Here is a 23,010-nt window from a genome sequence, read left to right on the forward strand (position 1 = left end):
ATAGACACTTCAATTAATTTGATCCAAGAATATAAAATAATTAAGAACATAAATAAATTGAATTAAGAAACTTGAAGAAAATACAAGCCTGACTGTGAGACGAGCCTCTCTAGAAGCAAGAATAAAGACAATATGTAGAACAACAAAATAGAGAATTTTGTTAATAGAATACGAGCAATTTTAGCTTTTTTGCGTATGGATATTTAGTCGTCTACAATGAATATAGATTCTTCTATTTATAGCTCAATTTAAGGAGACAAGATCCCCAAATCAAGCTCTTCTTTAATATGAATAAAACCCCTCTTGATGGCTGCATAACGGTTGAGTATAAATACAATGATTCTTTGTAATGGCTTCTCATTGAATGCTGCCCTTTCCAACCGATATCTTCCTTTCAAACTTTTGCTCCTGGTTCCAGCGTCTTCGAAACTCATTCAGCACCGCTCACATGTTCGTAACTGATGTCAGCTATTTGTTGACTCCTATCTTATTTGTCTTCACTATCACGTGTCAACTTGACGAACATCCACCTGTCATTTATTAATTTTACCCATACAGATATCCCCCTACTTTCCGGTGACTAACTTCTATGTTACGGGGAAGTAGATAAGACCTCTATTCTTGGCGGGAAAAATCTTGAACGATTTCTGACACTTGAAAGGACGCATGTTTCCTTGCATTTAATGAGCCGAACACATGTTATCCCGTGATTCGGCAAATAATTTCACCAGTTTTCTAGGTAATGATGACCATGAACTCTGCCACCTATAAGCTTCTCCACTTCTCACAATTTTTATCTTTCACATTTACAAACTCTTGTTCTTCGAATTACCTTTAAGATTTTCTGCAAACCTTCCTTTCTTAGTAAAATTTTCTTACTCAGATTTTCCATCATCATGTCTTCTACTACCTCCCTAGTAACTTAGGCATTTACATCGGTGGTGGCCCTTCTAAAAAGCAAAAAATCAAGGAAGCCGATGATGGTCCTCCAACTGCCAACACAATCATTCCCTCTCAACTAAATTTTGAGACGGATCTTCAACTACAAAAGGAACCTTTCAACCCTAAAAATGACAAAAATTGGTTCGTTAGTAGATACCCTTCTTCCATTCGTCTGGCTAGTATCCCTATTGTGAAAGAAGATTGTGACTGGAAATACATTGAACTTTTAGCCCCTAATGAAATGGAAAGGGTCACTTTCAGCAAGCCAAGATTCATGTACATTTACACGTACCCTTTTACTTTAAGAATGAGCCGAAAAATCCATCCCATTATTTTTGAGTTTTGCAATAACTACCAAATTTGCTTCGCTCAGGTAGGTCCGTCAATATGGCGAACGGTAGCTTTTATTCGGGTACTATGCTCCCGAGCCAGTGAAACCCTCACTCTTGCTCATCTGATCAACCTCTATTCCCCAAAGATTTTCTGAAGAGGCATGATCAAACTCAGCAAATGCGGTAATCATGCCATAATCACCAGTGTTGATGATGATAACGATCGCGGTTGGATGGAAAGGTTCTTTGTCATTAATACTAGGGACATTCTTCCAGCGACAACACCTTCTTTCCTTGAATCTTGGAACCTTACTTGTAAGTTTTTTAAATATCATTTTTCTACTATGTTAAAGAAAATCCCCTTTTTTGCTAACTTTTATTTCTATTATTTCAGCTACCCGTTGGGTTCCTCCATCGGTTCTGAACCTGACCCAATGGGTACAGAAGATTTTAGATATTTCCATGATGGATTTTAGTAAGTGGAAAGAAATTTCACTCAAATTCAACTGGAAGGCCGAGAACTATGGTAAGTATAACTTCTCTTTTTTCTTTTCAATTTCCAACATGACTTAGTATAAATTTGTTGACTCCCTTTCATAATACACAGGCCTTCCAAAGGGGTTTTCCGTCTGTCATGTTGTTGAGGTTTCCCATGACCCAATGGTGGCTCATCTTCCCTGAGTCCCTAGTCTAAGGAAAAAAATAAAAAAAGAAGACGTACCTCCAAGGCTGAAATTCAGGAGAAGCCTTCTACAATAGAAACCCCAGTGGGACCGATCACAGTGGCCATTGATGAAGAAACACCGAGGATGATGATGAGGTAGTTTCTCTTCAAAGAAGAAGAAAAACTCCCCCTACTCAACCGGACGCTCAATTGGAAGTCATTCGAGGACTCTTTACAGAAATGTAAATGGTTGAAAACACAAAGTCCCATTTTTGAGACCCAATTGTCGCTTCCGGCCAGAGGAGTTCTACCTCTGACATTCCTCCACCTCCAATTTCAACAACCAGCTGCAGCACTGTCAGCTCATGCATCTTCGCCGGCCCCAACTGAACAAATGGAATATGTTCGCTCCCCTCGGCCACCCGATCACGGGAGCATTGAGAATATTTTCCCGGCACCTATCTGAAACCCCGATAGTAAACGTAATGTCACTCTTTTGGTTTCGAATGAGTGACACTTACTCTCAAATCCGGTGGGAGTTGCCAACTACTTGAAGCCTTTGGCTTCGAACAAAAACTAACAAAAGATGGGGGCTCTTTCTGCGGAGTGTCTGATCAATAGCAACCACTTTGTTACTCATGTATCATCTTGCTCTTCTTTTTTTCCCTTTCCTTCGCTAAAAATTATCCTCAATAACTTTAATGTTTGACTTTTCAGGCTAACCTTCTTGCCTCCGAGGAATTGCACAAGATGATCCAAGCCAAAGAAGAACTTGCTCCCGAGCGGGATTAAATTGCTGTTGAACGAGATCAACTCGCTGAGCGTCTCCCGACTTTAGAGGCAAGACTTGCTCAGATGGACGAGCTTAAAGCCCGATTAGAGCAATCAGAGCAAGAAAAGATGGTTCACAACCAAAGGCCACTCAGTTGTAGGTAGAATTTGAGGAATTGAAAGCCAAGTGGGCTGAGTTGTAGGATACTAGGCAAGCCAAAGTTAGCTAAATTTACTTAACTAGTTTTAACAATTCGAATCAAAACATTAACAATAATATTTGTAATAGTCTGAAATAGAGTGATATAATACTGAATAACATAATCTAAACATATCCCAGATTCTGGAGTCACAAATACATGAGCATCTAGAGTGCTAAAGATAAAGTCTGAACAAAATATAATTATTTTAAAGCTAAATAAACAGTAATGATAGAATGGAAGGGGACTTCAGGACTGAGGACACCATGCAGCTATACCTCAAGTCTCCACAAGTAGCTGAATTCGAGCAGTCTCACTACGCACCGCTAGGATCAACTCTGGTATCTGCACAAGAAGTGCAGAAGTATAGTATGAGTACAATCTACCCCATATACCCTGTAAGTGCCAAGCCTAACCTCAACGAAGTAGTGACGATGCTATGGTAGGTCACTCACAAATAACATGTGAAAAATAATAATAACAGGAGAAAAAGGAATAGAATAGAGCAATAAACTCATGAAACGGATCTGAATACCAACTACCAGAGAGCCCTGAATAACAAAGCCTCAAGCCTCATATTACAATACTAAAAATGATTCTACAATCTCAAACAAGTATAATACAACATATCAAATCCGTTGCGGCATGCAACCCGATCCGACCATATCATCATTTGTTCATATCATAATCTGGCCTTATTCCTTCTTATCTTTCAATATTGTTCAGTACCATTGCAGCGTGCAACTGTACCCCAAACAATGTCAAACAATTAACTCATATAACTCAACAAAGATACTTGCAAAGTAACAACACAGAGGGGTGAAATGTATAAACAATAAAAAAATGCAATATAAACGGGAATATCCAACCTCTCAAAATCTCAAACAATGAAAATAGGAAAAATAGGTAACAATTAAAATATACAATTAAAGCAAATTGAAACAAGTAGCATATAAGCAGAAATTGCACAGGAAATGAACAAATCAAGGCAAGTAGCAGTTAAATAACAAGTAACAAATATTACATAGATGTCAAGTAAAAATGTGTTACAATTAAAGCATATAACACAAAATAACATGGAACAAATGAAAACATGGAAGTAAATACTCCAATCCCGCATGCTAAATCCCGTGATGGTGCATATACACTCGTCACCTCACATATATGCCACTTCCCCCCATAATACACATAACAAATACTTTAACAAGTCCTAATTCCCTCAAGTCAATGTTAGACACAATACTTACCTCACTCCGCAACCAAATCAATGCCCAACCGTGGCTTTTCCTTTAGACTTAGCCTCCAAACCAATCAAATCTAGCCAAATATAGTTCAAATAATTCAAAATAGCCTTTAGAAACTACCCACGAATGAAAAAGATTCAATCTTTAATGATTTTGGAAAAAGTCAATAAAAGTCAACCCCATGCTTGCTTGGTCAAAACCCGAGATTCGGACCAAAATCCAATTACCCATTCACCCATGAGCTCGGTTATGTGATTAGTTTCGAAATTCAACCTCAATTTGAGGTCTAAATCTCAATTTTACAAAATTCCCAATTTCCGCCCAAATCCCTAATTTCTACCATGAAAAATCCTAGATTAAAGGTTAAAATCAAAGGGTGTTTATGGAAATGTAATGAAACAAGTTAAAATTTACTAACGAATGAAGTGGGGATGAAAAACCTCTTCAAAATGGCCTCTAGGCTGACCTCAAACTTGAAAATGGTAATAAATGAAGAAACTCCTGACTTTCAGCTATTTTAATAACTAGGCATCAGTTGCTCTTCATTTTTGCGAAGCACATGGCGCATTCGAGAAGAATAGCAGCCAGAAATCCTACGCATTCGCGATGTTACCTTCGCGTTCACGAAGGCTTGGCTCCCCCTTGCCTTCGTGTTCGCGAGCCATAACCCGTGTTCGAGTAGAGTAACAGTCCAGCCTCCCCCAGGTTCCCACAAAGCTTCGCGCTCGCGGAAAGCCGGCCGCGTTTGTGAAAGGTAAGCCCCCCTCCTGTCACGACCCCAAATTCCCTCTGTAGGATGGCGTGATGGCACCTAGTCTCTTAGACTAGGTAGGCCTATCAATGCGGAATAAAAATTAGAAATCTGAAACTTTACATAATTTAAAACTCCCAAAACCTGGTAGAAATAAGTCACAAGCTTCTAAGAATTTATCCTCAATGTCTCTATATATATCAAGGTCTAAAGAAAATAAGGAAGCAACACAATAATGATAGAAGGGGACTCCAGAGTCTGCGGACGCTGGCAGATATACCTCGAAGTCTCCGTGTACAGGTAACTCACTGATGTCGGGGCTGGTAAGGAGTACCTGGATCTGCACAAAAAGATGTGCAAAAGCATAGTATGAGTACACCACAGCGGTACCCAGTAAGTGCCAAGCCTAACCTCGGTAGAGTAGTGACGGGTGCTCCTAACCAAACATGAACCTCTGGGCTCCTAACCAAACATGCATATCACGCCCCGACCTCGGGGAGCGCGACCGGTGCTCAACCGAGTAAACCCAGTCGAGCAAGTCTAATTTACATCAACCTCCCATCATTACTCATGCATGATTTACCATAACATAATTAGATCGTGACTTTCAAATTGAATACATTTGGCTCAATGGCCTAAAATTCTCCTCATGATGGATACATAACTTTATAAATAACTGTAAATACTGTGAACATAAATACATGACAAAACTCAAAACTTTAAGTACATGACCCACAGTGTACATGAAGCTTCTATGACAATAGATACCTAAGTACATAAAACAAACTAGACTCAAACACCCACTAGAACTGTAGCGGGCTCACCATAAGCTGAGTAGTGAAGCATATCCCCATCAAAGATCCATATCATCCAATAGAAGTATACCTGTATCCATTAAAAGATGCAGAGCCCCCGACAAAAGGGACGTGAGTACATGTGGAATATTACTCGCATGTAAAGCAGACAGAACAACATATGAAAATCTGGTAACTCAAATAAGAGGCAAATAAAGTACATCAAGAAACTATGAAACGTCCCATAGAATCACATTTCAAGTCTTATTATACTTACACCATTTTGAACTTCTTTTGGGATCAATTGAGCCAAATGAATTATGTGTGGGATACAAAATATAATGTAAATATAACAACATGTACAAACAAGGGCAATGAAAGTGGCACCTATTGTCTGCGTTAACAATGCGTCTCACTAGACCGTCCATATCCCTCTCTTATTTTACACCTATACATTTCATAGAACGTCCTTAGTGTTCACATATCATATTATACACCTATACATTTCATACACAATACACCTATGCATTTCATAGACCGTCCATATAATTCCATACACAATACACCTATGCATTTCATAGACCGTCCATAGGATTCCATACACAATACACCTATGCGTTTCATAGACCGTCCATAGGATTCCATACACAATACACCTATGCGTTTCATAGACCGTCCCTAGGATCACATATACAATACACCTATGCGTTTCATAGCCCATCCATAGGATCACATATACAATACACCTATGTGTTTTATAGACCGTCCATAGGATTCCATACACTATACACTTATGCATTTCATAGACCGTCCATAGGATCACATATACAATACACCTATGCGTTTCATAGCCCGTCTATAGGATCACATATACAATACACCTATGCATTTCATAGACCGTCCATAGGGTTCATAACACATCATTATGCACATAACCATATATAAACTCAAAGCGACATGATTAACATTACATTTAAGGTCGTAATTTCCCGTATCATTGGAATACTTCATGTTCATGCTCATCATGGATAAACATAACTCATTACATTAGCACATGCATGGTGAATCAATAAGTCGATTTCAATGGCACATGAGCCCAATTTCCTTTTTTAAGGTTCATCATCATTTAGCATAGGACATCTCCCTTTCATCTCGTTATTCACTCACTTGTCATCTTGAGGTCATTAGCTAGGTTCATAATTCTTGGGTACTTAACATCGAAGTCATTTGCATTTATTATTTTAGAAGCATACATACAATGATTGAAACCATTGAAACATACAATGCCTCATAATTCTCATCTTGGCAAGCGGTCACATTTTATGTTCATACTATCACTTACTTGTACTTGCCATGGGTGATCATAGAACATTAAGAGCATTTAAAACATTTAGGAACACCATAGCCTTTACTCATGAGAATGTAGGAGCTTATAACACATTGGAAACAAAAGTACAAATACGTTCATCTCATAACCTTCCACACCATATATCACTTCATTCGTACTTTCAACCACTTACAACATCATTATTTCATTGGCTCTCTTGGCCTTACATATGATTCTTCTTTCATGGCACAATGGCCATATTTTATATTCCACACTTTCATATCTTTCCTTTCATGGATCGTCATCATAAATATCAACATATAGAATATTCCGAAAATCACAACTTTAGGTTCATTAGTAATGAAGGCTTTAAACACAATAGATTTCTTTCCAAGAAGTGAAGTAAAATGATTGGCAATCAAAGTGCAAGTTAAAATCATAAACGAGTAACACACCATTTATTCTTGAAATACTTTTCCCCAAAAGGGCAATACACAGTTTCAACTCATGATTATGTAAGAGCTCAAACCACATTGGAAATACTTACAAAGCATAGAATTAGTTAAAACAACCACCTTTGGGCATGACTTGAGCACATAAGCTTTTAGGCAAATCTATTTTCGAAGTCAATTTGGAGCAGTTGAATCAAGGCTCATTTCATAACCGTTCTCGCATAATTTCATTTCATTGGCACCATTGGCCACAAATATAACTTTTATTATTGGCACGGTAGCCACACTTTACATCTCCAACCCACTTCTTTCACTTTTCATCATCTTTATGGGTTATCAACAACAAGGCATTTCTAATCTAGACCTTAGATACACATATGACCAATTAAGAGTCTTAAGCACATCGAGTTTTTCTCACACAATTTGGCATCATAACTTTCATTTGAAAAACGACTCAAAACCATAACATTTTAATACACAACCCATACTTTGAACGCATTCCCGAAAGATAACATTACATGATAAGAGCATTCGGAACACATATTGAACATATCTCTTTCGGCACAAAGCTTATTCGGAATAGTCAATTTATAATGAACAACTCGGGACTTACAAGAACATCGTGGGATTCAATTTTAAGAGAGAAGTTTAGCCAACATACCTTGCTTGAGCTTCCTTTAGATTACCACAACATCCCAACACTTCTAGCAATTCCAATCAACTAGAGATATAACAAAATTGAACCATAATTAAGGAGAGATCCATGGTTTCAGCTCACTTAGGCATTTCATCAAGCACTAGGTGTGCAAATTACACTACAAGGTTTCTATGGTGGAATCCTTTCATACCACAACAAATCATTCACCCAATTTAGTTCGACAACCTCCCTACCACCCTTATAGGTACATTCATCCATAAAGAGTACCTCCCAAATCTAAGAATCATACTTCTCATGACCTACTTTTAGTCCAAATCCTAAAATTTTGGGCTAGGGAGTAGAACCTTACCTCTTAGATGAAGATCTTGTGATTGGATTCCTTGATTCTTGAAGATTGGGGCAAGAAGAAATGATTAGCATGCTAGGTCTTCGCCTTCTCTCTCTAAAATAGTTCTCTCCTCTCTCAAAAAAATCAGATTTTACCTTGTAAAATGACCCCCTAAGGTCTTATATCAAAAGGGTCGGATAAGAAATTTTCCAAAATGATCCCCGGAGTCAATTATGTGGTAGCAGAATCGTTATATAGGCAGCAAAATCGTTATGTGAGCAGCAAAATCATTTTGTGGGCAGAAGAATCGATTATGTGGATAGTAGAATGGTTATGTAGGCAGCAAAATTTTTCTGCAACCAGCAAAATGATTATGCGGCCAACAGAACTGTTTTTCAAAATTTGCCCATTCTCTGCTCCACTTTGCGATGCCTATGCGGTCCGCGGAACCGTTCTGCGATCGCGAAATTGACCGCAGAATCGCCTTCTTCTGCCAAAAATTCCCATCAACACTTTAGTGTATTCTTCAACCCAAAAAGTACATACCATGGCTCGTTTTCTACAATCCTCAAACCCATTAGCCTACCTCGACACCACGAAACCTTAAATTTCTTGGCAAAACTGTACGGGGCCTTACAAAGCAAACAAGTGCAATAACACCATACGAACTCGCTCGCATAATCAAAACACCAACATAACTCCTAGAACCACGAATCAGACGTCAAAATGCATGAAATTTCAAAGAACACTCAAGAACTTCTAAAATCACAACCAAGCGTCCGCATCAAATCAAACAACCTCCGATTTGCACCAAATTTTGCAGACAAGTTTCAAATAGCAAAACAGACATATACCAAGTCCCGTAACCAAAATCCGAACCCGATAATCATAAAGTCAACCTTCGGTCGAACCTAGGAAATTTCCAAACCTTCAATTTACAAGCTTTTGGCAAAATGAGTCAAATCACCCTAGGGACCTCTGATTTCAATTTCAGGCATACGCCTAAGTCCAAAATCACAATACAGACCTATCAAAATCGTCAAAATACCGATCCTGGGTCATTTTCAAAAAATATTGATCGTAGTCAATTCAAGTTGTTTTAAAGCTAAAAAATCATATTTGCTTCAATTTTTTACGTAAAAAACTTTTCGGAAAAAAGACACAGACTATGCATGCAACTCGAGGAACATCAAATGGAGCTAATAGAGGTCTCGGAACACAAAAATAAGGGCTAGTACTCAAAATGACCTATCGGGTCATCACATTCTCCACCTCTAAAAGAAACGTTTGTCCTCGAACGGACATAGAAAAGTACTTGAACTGATGAAAATGTATGGGTATCTACTCCGCATATCGAACTCGGACTCCCACGTAGCTTCCTCGATCGGCTGACCTCTACTCTGCACTCTCACAGAAGGATAACTCTTAGACCTCAACTTCCGAACCTACCGGGCTAGAATTGCCACTGACTCCTCCTCATAAGTCAAATCCTTGTCCAATTGGACATAGCTCAAATTTAATATATGGGACAGATCACCGTGATACTTCCGAAGCATGAAAACATGGAACACCGGGTGAACTGCCGATAAGTTGGGTGATAATGCAAGTTTGTAGGCCACCTCACCAACTCTCTCAAGGATTACAAAAGGACCAATATACCTAGGGCTCAACTTTCCCTTCTTCCCGAACCTCATCACATCCTTCATGAGTGAAACCCATAACAAAATCCTCTCTCCCAGCATGAATGCTACATCACGAGCCCTCCGATCAGCATAACTCTTCTGCCTAGACTTGGCTGTATGAAGTTGATCCTAAATCAACTTGATTTTCTTCCAGGCATTCCGAACCAAATCAGTACCCAACAACCTAGCCTCTCCCGGCTCAAACCAAATCATTGGAATCTCAAGACTCTAAAGCAAACCGCCCGGCCTCTGATACTCGTATTTTATCTGTTGACAATTCAAACATCGAGCCACATACTCTACTATATTTTTCTTCATTCTTCTCCACCAATAATGCTGTCTCAAATCCTGATACATCTTGGCGGCACCCGGATGAATGGAATATCACGAACTGTGGGCCTCCTCAAGAATCAACTCACGAAGCCCATCCATATTGGGCAAACAAATCCGACCCTGCATCCGCAACACCCCATAATATCCAATAGAAACCTCCTTGGTATCGCCGTGTTGCATTGTGTCCTTATGGATAAGCAAGTGGGGTCGTCATAATGACGCTCTCTGATGCGCTCATACAAAGAAGACCGAGAAACCACGCAAGGCTACACATACTCTCAGCCTTTCTGCTTAAGGCATTGACCACCACATTAGTCTTCCCGCGATGGTACAAAATAGTAATATCATAGTCTTTTAATAGGTCTAACCACCTCCGCTTCCTCAAGTTTAGATCATTTTGCCTAAAGAAGTGTTGTAGACTCTAATGATACATGAATACCTCACACGGCATGCCGTAAAGGTAGTGCCTCCAAATCTTCAATGCATGAACAATAACTGTCAACTCTAGATTATGAACGGGGTAGTTCTTCTCGTGAACCTTTAGCTGACGCAAAGCATAAGCGATCAGCCTACCCTCCTGCATCAAGACACATCTGATGCCAATCCGTGAAGCATCATAATAAACTACATATGAATCTGATGCTAACGGCAAAACTAGAATTGGAGTTGTGGTCAAAGCAGTCTTGAGATTCTGAAAACTCAACTCACACTCATCGGACCATCTAAAAAGAGCACCCTTCTGGATCAACTTGGTCAATGGGGTTGAGATAGATGAAAACCCCTCCACGAATCGGCGATAATAACCTGCCAAACCCAAGAAGATCCGAATCTCTATAGCTGAAATAAGTCTAGGCTAGTTCTGAGCTGCTTCAATCTTCTTAGGATCCACTTTAATGACCTCGGAAGATACAACATTGCCCATAAAGGCAACCGAATCCAACCAAAACTCAACTGCAAAAACTTGGCATATAACTTACTATCTCTCTGAGTTTGAAGTACGATCCACAGATGCTGCTCATGCTCCTCTCAACTACGGGAGTGAACCAAAATATCATCAATGAAGACGATCACAAAAGAATCCAAGTAAGGCTAGAATACCTAGTTCATCAAATCCATAAATGTTGTTGGGCATTTGTCAAGCCAAATGACATCACTAGGAACTCATAATGACCATACCGAGTCTGAAACGCTGTCTTAGGGACATCCGATGCCCTAATCTTCAACTGATGGTAGTCATATCTCAAATCATTCTTTGAAAACACTTTGGCACCCTGAAGCTGATCAAATAATCATCAATCCTATGCAACGAATACTTGTTCTTGATAGTGACTTTGTTTAACTGCCGATAATCTATACACTTCCTCATCGAACCATCCTTCTTCTTTACAAACAACACTGATGCACCCCAGGGAGAGACACTAGGTCTAATGAATCCTTTTCAAGCACATACTGCAATTGCTCCTTCAGTTCCTTCAACTCAGTTGGGGTCATACAGTATGGTGGAATAGAAATGGGTTGAGTGCCGGAGCCAAGTCAATACATAAGTCGATATCTCTATCGGGTGGCATCCCCGACAAATCTACAGAAAACACCTCTGGAAACTCGCGCACAACTGGTACTGAATCCATGGAAGGAACCTCCGCACTAGGATCACGGATATATGCCAAATATGCTAGACATCCCTTCTTGACCATATGTCGAGCCTTTACATAAGAAATAGCCCTGCTAGTAAAATGGCCAAGAGTCCCTCTCAACTCAAATTGAGGCAACTCCGGCATGGCTAAATTCACCATCTTGGCTTGACAGTCCAAAATAGCGTGATAAGGTGACAACAATCCATGCCCAAAATAATATCAAAGTCCACCATATCAAGAAGTAGAATATCTACACTATTCTCAAGGATCCCGATAGAAACCACACACGAACGATAAACATGATCTACTACAATAGAATCTCCCACAAGCGTGGACACATAGACAGGAGCACTCAAAGAATCACGAAAAATTAACCAGATATAAATCAAAATAGGGTGACACGTATAAATAGGTAGAGCCTGGATCAAATAAGACTGAGGCATCCCTATGGAAAACCGAAACAATACCTGTGATGACGGCGTCAGATGACTCTGCCTCAAGCCTGGCTAGAAATACATAAAAATAGGGTTGGGCCCCACTACTCTAACCTACACCTCTCAGATGGCCTCTAGCTAGCCGGCCTCCACTTCTAATGGCCTAACCTCCAGCTCTAGCTGGCTGACCCCTGCATGTAGCTGGTTGTGCGGGCGGTAAAGCAACCAGTGCCGGCATAATGGCACGAGAACCCTATTGAGGTCTGATACTCATCAATCTAGGACAATATTACTTAATGTGACATGTACCTCCACACTCAAAGAACTCTCTTGACTGCTGAGTCTACTGAAGTAGAGACTGACCCTAACAGACCGGATAACCACTATAGTAACCCTATAGCGGTGGTGCATTAATAGAATCTGAAGGTGCACTGAATGCTGTCTGCTCCAGACAATAAACATGTGAACCACAACTGCTTGAAGCCCCATGGGATGCTTGGAGTGCTGACTGAATCAGCCTAGGAAGATGGCCTCTACCAAAAGAACCACTACCTCCAGATGAGGCACCACTGAAACCCTCAAACTGACGAGTTCTCTTCTCAGATACCGCCTCTCTATCCTGACTACAAATCATCTCGATCCATCTAACAATATCTACGGCCATTGTTTGAACTTGGATCTCCTCCTCATTATCAATTTAAGTCTCCACAGTGGGTGATGTTGCACGTGCTCTAGGCTGAGCTCTGCCTCTGCCTCGGCCCCTACCCCTACCCCTAATAGTGGCTACAACAAGGGGATCCGGCTCCTGCCCAGCTATAGATGTTGTGCATGTTCTCATCATCTATGAGAGAACAAGAATGGAATGATTCAAACATCAATGATAGAATAAAATCGTACGATAGAGAAAGAAAGAAGTGAAATTTACCTAAAGCCTTATAGCCTCTGGAAGATAAGTACGGACGCCTCCGTACCGATCCTCTAGACTATACTAAGTTTGCTCATGACTCGTCAGACCTAGGAAACCTAGTGCTCTGACACCAACTTATCACGACTTAGAATCCCACCCTCGAGACCATGATGGCGCCTAACATTTCACTTGCTAGGCAAGCCAACAATAGTGTAACAACCCAGCCGGTTATTTTGAGTATTTTAGCCCCGGTCCCCTATTTATTGCCTCTTGTATGTTGTATCATGGTTATGTGACTTGCCAGGGATGTTTGGTTTTGGTTTCGGGTGCGTTTTAGAGTGAAATGGGACACATAGTCCCTAAGTTGGAGGCTTAAATAAAAACAGTTAACTACAGTTTGACTTTTGTGTAGACGACTCCGGAATGGAGTTTTGACGGTTCCAATAGCTCCGTATGGTGATTTTGGACTTAGAGAGCTGATCACGCCCAACTATGCCTTATAAAAAGGACTAAGCGATCGCTGTAAAAATATCTGATTCAAGAGTCCGGAGTCGAATCCCACAGGGAACTAACCTATTTGCTACAACTTTCCAGTATCACTAATAATAAGCTTAGACAACTTTCAGAGTTCAAGATTTGATTTTTGAATTAACAAAAATTACTTAACTAAGGAAAAATGACAATAAAAACTATCAATTAGCAAGAATGAGGTTGAATTCAAGGATAAAAGGATCTAGGGTTTACGATTTCCCCAATTGTCGGATTAATTCCAGACACGCTAGCTATAATCTCGCCATAACACTCTCTAAAGATAATGAGTTCTTGTTTACCGCAATTATATCTTGATCAATTACGATAATTTACTAGAAGTATTTTCGCCAAAACTTCGTTATCTCTAATCCTGCTTTTAAATTCGAATAATTAATATCTTAGCTTACTCGAAAGTGGCGTTGTTCAACATACAATCTAATCAAAGTGTTCTTTCTCAAGAAACACAAGATAACTAGACACGATTAATCAAGGGGCCTTCAATTAACCACAAGAAATACATAGTCGAACAATTAAAGAGTAAAAACGGCTCCATTATATCAAAATGCAATCAAGACTTCATCCAACAATTGGTTCCATCAACCGTAGATGACGGGTTTAGCTACTCATAATTATGTAGATAATCATAGTAATATCTAAGAGCATTAAACTAGAAATAAAAGGAAAGCGGGGAGAAAAACTCGAGTGATTCGTGCTTCCAAAGTATTCCATAGCCTCTTGCCTCTCTAATGATGTCTAACCCTTCAAAAACTAACTTTAAGAGGTATTTATAGGGTAGGGGCCGAAGTCTACATGTCCAAAACTAGTGAGGAATTAAAATTTGCTCGGATGCCATCATCGGCACGAGGCACTGTCTGGGGCACCAATATTTCTGCGCGAGGCACTATCTATGGCGCCATTGTTTCTGCGTGAGGCATTGTTTGGGGAGCCAATGATAATGCCCTGGACAATACCTTGCACTGTCTATGGCCATGACTTTTCATTTCCTTGCACGTCTTCTTTTATTGCTCCATTTTGTAGCTCCGAGGTACCATATCGTGCCACTTTTCTCCAATTCATGTTCAAGCATTCCTACACGTGAAATAAGCTCTATTAAGCGCAATTGTCGCACAAATTAGCATCCAAACAACAAGCAAGTAGGGTAAATAACATAAAAATATATGGAATTATCTCACGAGGATTTCACTTTAATTCACTTTTCAAATCGAGCAACACCTAGGATTTCGCGTTACTTCATATTCCGGGCAAGTTCTAGACTCAAATGCAATAACATGGACTATACAAAGAACTCACTTCACACATGGCACATGACTCACTAATGACAGTTTCATTCGGACTCTCACTCAAACAAGTATTCACAAGGCCAAGAGATATATTAAGCATAAAGCACAAAGTGAACACAAGTAAAGCAACCGAGACATAGGAGTTATACCACATGCTATTCATTTTTACCAAGGCATCGTCATATATTTAAAGCTAAGGGAAGGTGAAACGCATGCCAAAACCTAAGTATGCAACCATCAAACAAGTCAAAGGGTGCAAATCACATCAATTCTTCTCCTTTATTTCCTACATACTATTCTAAAAGTAAAAATAAAAAAATAAATCTACTACCCGGTTCAAGTTACATCCCATGAAAAAGAACTGAGGTACAAAGAAAAACCACGAGGGATTATTACTACCTAAGAAAAATAAAAAATAGACATATTTTTGTATTTTCTATTTTCTAATTTTTTTGTATTTTTTGTTTAGACTTTAATCCCTCAAGAAAACTGTCTAGGAGATCCATCGTCGAGAAAAGTCCATTTTTTTCTTTTTTTTTCGAAAATAAAAAAACCAAAAAATAAAAACTACTACACTACTTAATACTATTTTAGAGTATCCTAAAATAATAAAACAAGAAGCTAACAATAAAGAAAATAAGAAGCTAGAAATTAAAAATATAAGAAGCTAGAAATTAAAAATATAAGAAGCTAAAATTAAAAATATAAGAAGCTAATAAGGTTACTAATCTATTCCTACTATGCACAATGAGAGTTACCCACCCCACACTTAAAACATGCAGTGTCCCCAATGCATAATTAAAGTAGAAAGGGTGAATAAAAAACTCCCCGATCAATCCTCGAGACGATGGCCCTCATCGAAGAAGGCCCGGTCAGCCTCATCAACATCATAACCCAGATCCTCACCAGTGGCATCAACCGCTGGCTCAACTGTTGGATCAACCTACTCCCCGTCACCCTGTACTGAATGCTCTAGAGTGTTGATATCTTCTTCTGGTAGCACCCCCTGACCCGCAGCTAAACCAACCAATCGTTGTGCCGGTGAGGTGAGCGGGAACTGCTCAGTCAGCTGAGTCCTCTCCTCTGAAGTAGCAGGCCTACCCCCAATCCTTAACTGAAAATCCATCATCCTATACAAATGAACCAGAACGCTCTCATCGCGAGCCTAATGCTCCGCTGTAGTCAATGCCGTACCATCTTCCTCATATAGCCCACGAATAACAACAATATCGGTAGCTCGAGATGTGGATGGAATCAACAAGTAAAACCTTGGCTCCTCATCCACCTGCTCTTTAAGCAAGTATTGCGTAAGCATATTCACAAAGCATATCCTAGTAAGCATGCCCTTTCGAGATTGTTCCATCTGACTACGTATCAACTGGCCCATATTCGCCGTCCACCCTTTCATCAAGAAATACACTAGACATACTCTCTCGCGGACAACAGCAGAATCATGATCACATGGAAGTAGTCTCGTGTTCACCAAGCGCAACCATACTTTAGCAATTTTTGTAAACTTCACTTTAGGCAGAGAAGTACGGGTGTTGTATTTTTTGTCTCGTGTTTACACCGCATTCGAATTAACACCACACAGTGTGTGCCTATATCTTTGTAAGAAGGCCGGTCAATAAAGTCACACAACGGACTACATAGGACATCAGGTGCATCCAAAAATCTACATAATGCACTTGCCGAAATATCAATCATCCTCCCACGAATAGGTACCAATTGCTCCTTATCTTCAAGGTTCCACCCGGCATAGAACTCGCGTACTAAGCTAAAGTTTGCCTCTCCCGGATTTTTAAACACAAAACCCAATCCTAGTTCATGTACTATTTCCCAAATCTAAGGGTAACATGACTTCAATTTTTGCTCATCAACTGTAAAATTAGGGAGATATGAGTTTGGGCGACACTTCCTGTAAAATGCTCTCCCATATGGGGGCACACTCTTGATGCCATACTCACGAGTCGCTCTCTCTTGAGGTTGTGCCCCGGTAGAAGCAGAAGCCCCTTGCTTTCCTTTACCACTGTGACTACCAGACGTAGCCTCAACTTTGGTCCTTTTCTTTGGCGATGTGCCTGACGAGGTAGCCTTTGCCTTGGTGGTGCCTTGGCCTTAGCCGGTGCCTTAGAACTAGCTGTTGGACGACCCATATTGCACGTACCTATCAACCATGCCAATTGTTAATGGAAGGAAACAACTATCACAAAAATAAGGTCGGAGTGACCCCACACTTAAAGCTATAAGATATGCTAATTACTTTAAACCATAGGCTTCTCAGACTTCGCCTTCATCAAGTAAGTGTATTAGCATCTAAATTTCGGTACTACACATAGCTCGTATGTCATTGCAAACACACTTTATCAATCCACACCAACTTCGTAGAGTCACCCCACACTTAGGTTTTCATATCAATCATGCTCTCCTAACACAAAACAATCTATTCCAAAGACTCAGGCTCCAAATGGGACTAAAATCGCCAATGAGGAAATTTATCGAGCACCTTGTAGGCATTATTTGTGTGTGAGTTTCTTTGTGGCTGAAGGATTGCTCCACCCTCCCAAATCAACTTGGGAATCGAGTGTGAAACACTCGTTACAACAATCACAAGATATCTTATAGGATATTCGGGGTTGGATAATTTTTAGCACAACTGCACCATTGTTGTACCTTGTAGAGCATATTACCCAACACTAAAATTTACATAGAAAAAGATAGAAAAGAGGAGAGAGAGAGAACTATACCTGGTGGTTGAGAGAGTGGCGAGGCAGTGGGTTGAGATGGTGGCAGTGCGTGTGTGTGTTGTTGGAGGGGACACTACAGTGGGGTGGGGAAGAGAGAATTTAGGTATTAAGGGGTTATGTTATGAGTGTGTGTGTTTGATGTTAATGCTGGATTATTTTAATTGATGTTAATGCTGGATTATTATTTTATTTTAAAGACTTACCTGGGCCTTGGCGCGAGGCGGTGTGGGCAGCAACGATAATATCACACGAGGCGCCATCAGGGGCGCTAGCCTTAGCGCGTTGGACTGCACAAGGTGGCGTGAGAGGCACTGAAAATTTAGCGCGGGGAGGGGTCTGGGGCGGCGTCTGGACATTTCCTCGCTAGGCAACATGAGTTGTGCAAAACTCACCATTTGTACTTCGCCTCGCGATGGCTCGATGTTTTCTTGTTCTTTTTGCAACCTTTTAGCTTGTTTAGGACACCCGAGCACATCTTCCTTCCACGTAGCTCCACAACCTATCAAAACACGTCAAATTCACACAAAACGCACTTGTTAGTCCACCTCATTATCACACAAAAACTAAAACTAAAACTAAACTAACTCTACGCTATGAATTGGGTTGCCTCCCAATAAGCACCTTAGTTAACGTCATGGCATGACAAATTCAACACGACCATGGGTTGCCTCCCAGGAAGCGCCTGATTTAACATCACGGCACGACGCATGCTTTCAGGATATTTGCTCACATATTGGGGCTCTTTCAAGTACATCACATCTTTCTCCCATTTTTCTTCAATCATTCCAAGGTAGTGTTTCAACCTTTGCCTATTCACTTTAAACTTATTCGTTCCATCTTCAGACTCAATTTCTACCGCTCTACTTGGGAACACTTGCACAACTCTAAATGGTCCCGACCATCTAGATTTCAGCTTACCCGGAAATAAAATCAATCTCGAGTTGTATAACAACACTAGATCTCCGGGTTTGAAGTTCCTATCTAGAATGTGCTTAACATGCATCATCTTCATCCTTTCTTTATACAATCTCATACTCTCGAATTCCTGGAACCAGAACTCCTTGAGTTCATGTAACTCTGTAACTCTACTTATGCCTACGGTTTCCATATCGAAATTCAACTGTCGCAGTGCCCATAAGGCTTTATGCTCAAGCTCCACCGGAAGATAGAATGCTTCTCCAAACACCAACTTGTACGGAGACATACCAATTGGGGTTTTAAATGTTGTGCGGTAAGCCCATAACGCATCATCCAACTTACTTTCCCAATCAGTCCGAGTCACATTCACTGTCTTGGTCAGGACACTTTTGATTTCCCTGTTGGACACTTCCATTTGCCCGCTCGTTTGCGGGTGGTAAGGTGTGGCAACCTTATGGCGAACTCCATACTTTTCTAACAGCCTTGCGAATGCTCTATTGCAGAAATGAGTTCCACCATCACTGATTATAGCTCTCAGAGTGCCAAACTATGTGAAAATATTTTTTCTTAGAAATCCTATCACTCCCTTAGCATCATTTATTGGAAGAGCCACCGCTTCAACCCATTTGGAGACATAGTCAACTGCTACCAATATGTACTTGCTACCATATGAGCTGACAAATGGTCCCATAAAATCAATCCCCCATACGTCAAACAGTTCCACCTCTTGAATTGTAGTCATTGGCATCTCATGACGACGATATATGTTACCGGTTATTTGGGACTCATCACAACTTTTCACCCAGGCATGGACATCCTTGAATAGCGTCAGCCAATACAAACCTAATTCCAAAGTGCCCACCATATAGTGAAGCGTGGAAAGCCTGCAAAATAGAAGATTAATCTTTCTCGGGGATACACCTCTGGATCATGTTATCCACACATATTTTAAAAAGTAAAGGTTCATCCCGGTAATAAGACTGACAATCACTAAAGAACTTTTTCTTTTAAATCGAAGAGAGTTCATAAGGTACATTACCGCTAGCCAAAAAGTTAGCAATATCAGCATACTAAGGCATCTCCTCCATTGCAACTGCTAGTGATTGTTCATCCGGGAATGTCTATGTTATATCTTCAACCTCTACTTTCTTTTCAACTCCCTCTAACCTTGAAAGATTGTCTGCCACTTGGTTCTCCGTTCCTTTCCTATTGCGGATCTCCAAATTGAATTCTTGTAGCAAAAGAACCCAACGGATCAAACGTGGCTTTGACACCTTCTTTGCTATCAAGTACCTAAGCGCTGCATGGTTAGTATAAGCAATCACTTTTGAACCTATCAAATAAGACCTGAATTTGTCGAATGCAAACACCACAGCCAACATCTCTTTCTCAGTCACGGTATAATTGAGTTGTGCACCGCTTAGCATTCTGCTTGCATAGTAAATTGGGTGCATCATTTGGTCCTTTCGCTGCCCCAAAGCTGCTTCTATAGCATAGTCACTCGCATCACACATGAGCTCAAATGGTTGCTCCCAGTCGGGTGCAACGATGATAGGTGCAGTCACCAGTCTCTTATTCAGCTCCTCAAATGCTAATCTGTAATCATCAGAAAACACAAAGGGGTGATCCTTTTCAAGCAGTTTACATAAGGTATTAGCAATTTTAGAGAAATCCTTTATAAATCGCCTGTAGAAACCAGCATGCCCAAGGAAACCTCTTACTGCCTTGACCGAAGTGGTCGGTGGAAACTTCTCAATCACGTCAACCTTAGCATGGTCGACCTCAATACCCTTACTTGACACTCGATGCCCCAAAACTATACCTTCTTGTACCATAAAATGACATTTCTCCCAATTCAGCACTAGGTTTGTCTCTACACACCATTTCAACACTCTTCTCAAATTGTGAAGACAATCTTCGAATGAATTCCTCACTACTTAGAAATCATCCATAAAGACTTCCATAATATCTTCAACCATATCAGTGAAAATGGCTAACATACACCTCTGGAAAGTGGTCGGTGCATTGCATAGGCCAAATTGCATTCTCCGAAAGGCAAAGATGCCATACGGACAAGTAAATGACATTTTCTCTCTATCCTCAGGGGCTATTATGATCTGATTGTACCCCGAATATCCATCCAAAAAGCAAAAGTGAGACCTCCCTGCCAACCTATCCAACATTTGGTCAATGAATGGCAGTGGAAAATGGTCTTTCCGGGTGGCCGTGTTCAATTTTCAGTAATCCATGCAAATTCGCCAACTCGTGACTGTATGAGTAGAGATCAACGCATTATTCTCATTCTGTACAACAGTCATGCCACCTTTCTTCGGAACACATTGGACTGGGATTACCCGGACGATATCCGAAATCGGGAAGATGATGCACGCATCCAACTACTTAATCACTTCCTTCTTCACCACTTCCTTCATATTCAGGTTCATCCTTCTTTGATGTTCCCTGGAAGGTTTGTGCCCCTCTTCCAAGAGAATCTTGTGCATATAAAAGGCTGGGCTGATACTCTTAATGTCTTCCATGATCCAACCAATATCAGTCTTACATTCCTATAACACCTGTAGGAATTGTTCTACCTGCACAGCTAACAAAGTGGAGGCGATAATAATAGGTAAAGTAGAATTAGGCCCTAAGAAAGCATACTAAGGTGAGCTAGAAGCGGTTTCAGGTCTAACTGTGGTGGTTCCTCTATTGACGGCTTCGCAAGTGGTGTTTCTCTTTCTTCTAAGTGTAGTGGCTCAAACTGAGGTTCCCTTTTACAGAACCCTTGACCTTCGAGAGACATAACCCACTCTGCCAACTCTTCACCATCCACTTCGTTCAAATTCATCAAACAAGCTTCTAATAGGTCTCTGACATTAAGAGTCTCATCCTCCTCTTGTAGTATCACATCAACGGCCTCCACTAGCGAACAATTTGCAAATTCGCTGGGCCTCCTCATAGACTATTAAACATTGAATATTATGACTATTAAACATTGAATATTATTTCTTCATTATTCAACTTCATTTTTCAACTCTCCAGTCTCACAGTCAATCAATGTTGTCCCAGTGGCTAAAAATGGCCTTCCCAAAATTATGGGTATTTCTTCGTCCACCTGACAGTCAAGAATCACAAAATTAGCAAGAAATACAAACTTCCCCACTTGGACGAGCACATCATCCAGGATTCCTATTGGCCTTTTCACTGTGCGATCAGTCGGTGGCAGCAACATTGAGGTTGGTCTAGCTCTGCCAATGCCCAACTTTGTGTAGATTACCAAGGGCATCAAGTTAATACTGGCTCCCAAGTCGTACAATGCTTTAGCAAAAGCATAACTTCCAATTGTGCATGGGATAGTGAAACTATCGGGATCAGACATTTTTTTAGCCATAGGTCTTACCACTACCGAACACCAACCTTTGAGGGAATGGTGCTAGAATTAGTTCTGCCCATTGCTCTATGTCTTTTCCTGATTAAAAGTCTTTTCTACTACCTGTTCTGGGAGTTGTTCAATTTCCTTCTCTTTGCATGTGTCAACTTATGCTTGTTCAATTACAACCTCTTTGAGCTCTGTCGACTCATCAATCTCGAATGGCACGGGAGTAAGTGGCCCTACGTCTCTAATATATTGGACAACTTCATGCTCTCTATCCAAATCCCTTCCATTCATGAGACTCACTGCCATTAACTGATTCGGGTTCTGCTCTTTTGGATTGATGTTTGTGTTACATCTCGCATTTTCATACGTTAAAGTTTCGTCTTCAGTTAATCGACGTAGATGCGGGGATGAGATTATTTTGAGGTTAACGTATTTATGCTATTTATAACAAACGATAAGTAAGTGCCGTGAAGGATAAAGGGTACACGAATTAAAGAAAATGAGTTTCGTTGAAGGTTGTCAATTTGGGATAAAATACGGTCCGAGCTATAATACCCGATATTTATGAACTAGTAACATACAAGGTACCATTGACCATGATAGTATGATATATAAGGTGTATTAAAAATGAGTAGAATTTTAAGTAATTCAAGACAATTCTTAATTATGCGGGTAATTGGTTAA

At 40.3% G+C, this 23,010-nt stretch overlaps 1 protein-coding gene across 1 annotated transcript; it reads right to left on the reverse strand.

Annotated features, from left to right (window-relative positions):
* Window positions 1–18,654: 18,654 nt before the first annotated feature.
* Window positions 18,655–19,365, reverse strand: LOC138897394 (uncharacterized). The gene has a single exon (XM_070183361.1). The coding sequence runs from the start codon at window positions 19,363–19,365 to the stop codon at window positions 18,655–18,657; it is 711 nt and encodes a 236-aa protein (XP_070039462.1).
* Between the last annotated feature and the right edge of the window lie 3,645 nt (window positions 19,366–23,010).

Source organism: Nicotiana tomentosiformis, chromosome 8 (genome assembly GCF_000390325.3).
Source record: "Nicotiana tomentosiformis chromosome 8, ASM39032v3, whole genome shotgun sequence".
NCBI lineage: Eukaryota > Viridiplantae > Streptophyta > Magnoliopsida > Solanales > Solanaceae > Nicotiana > Nicotiana tomentosiformis.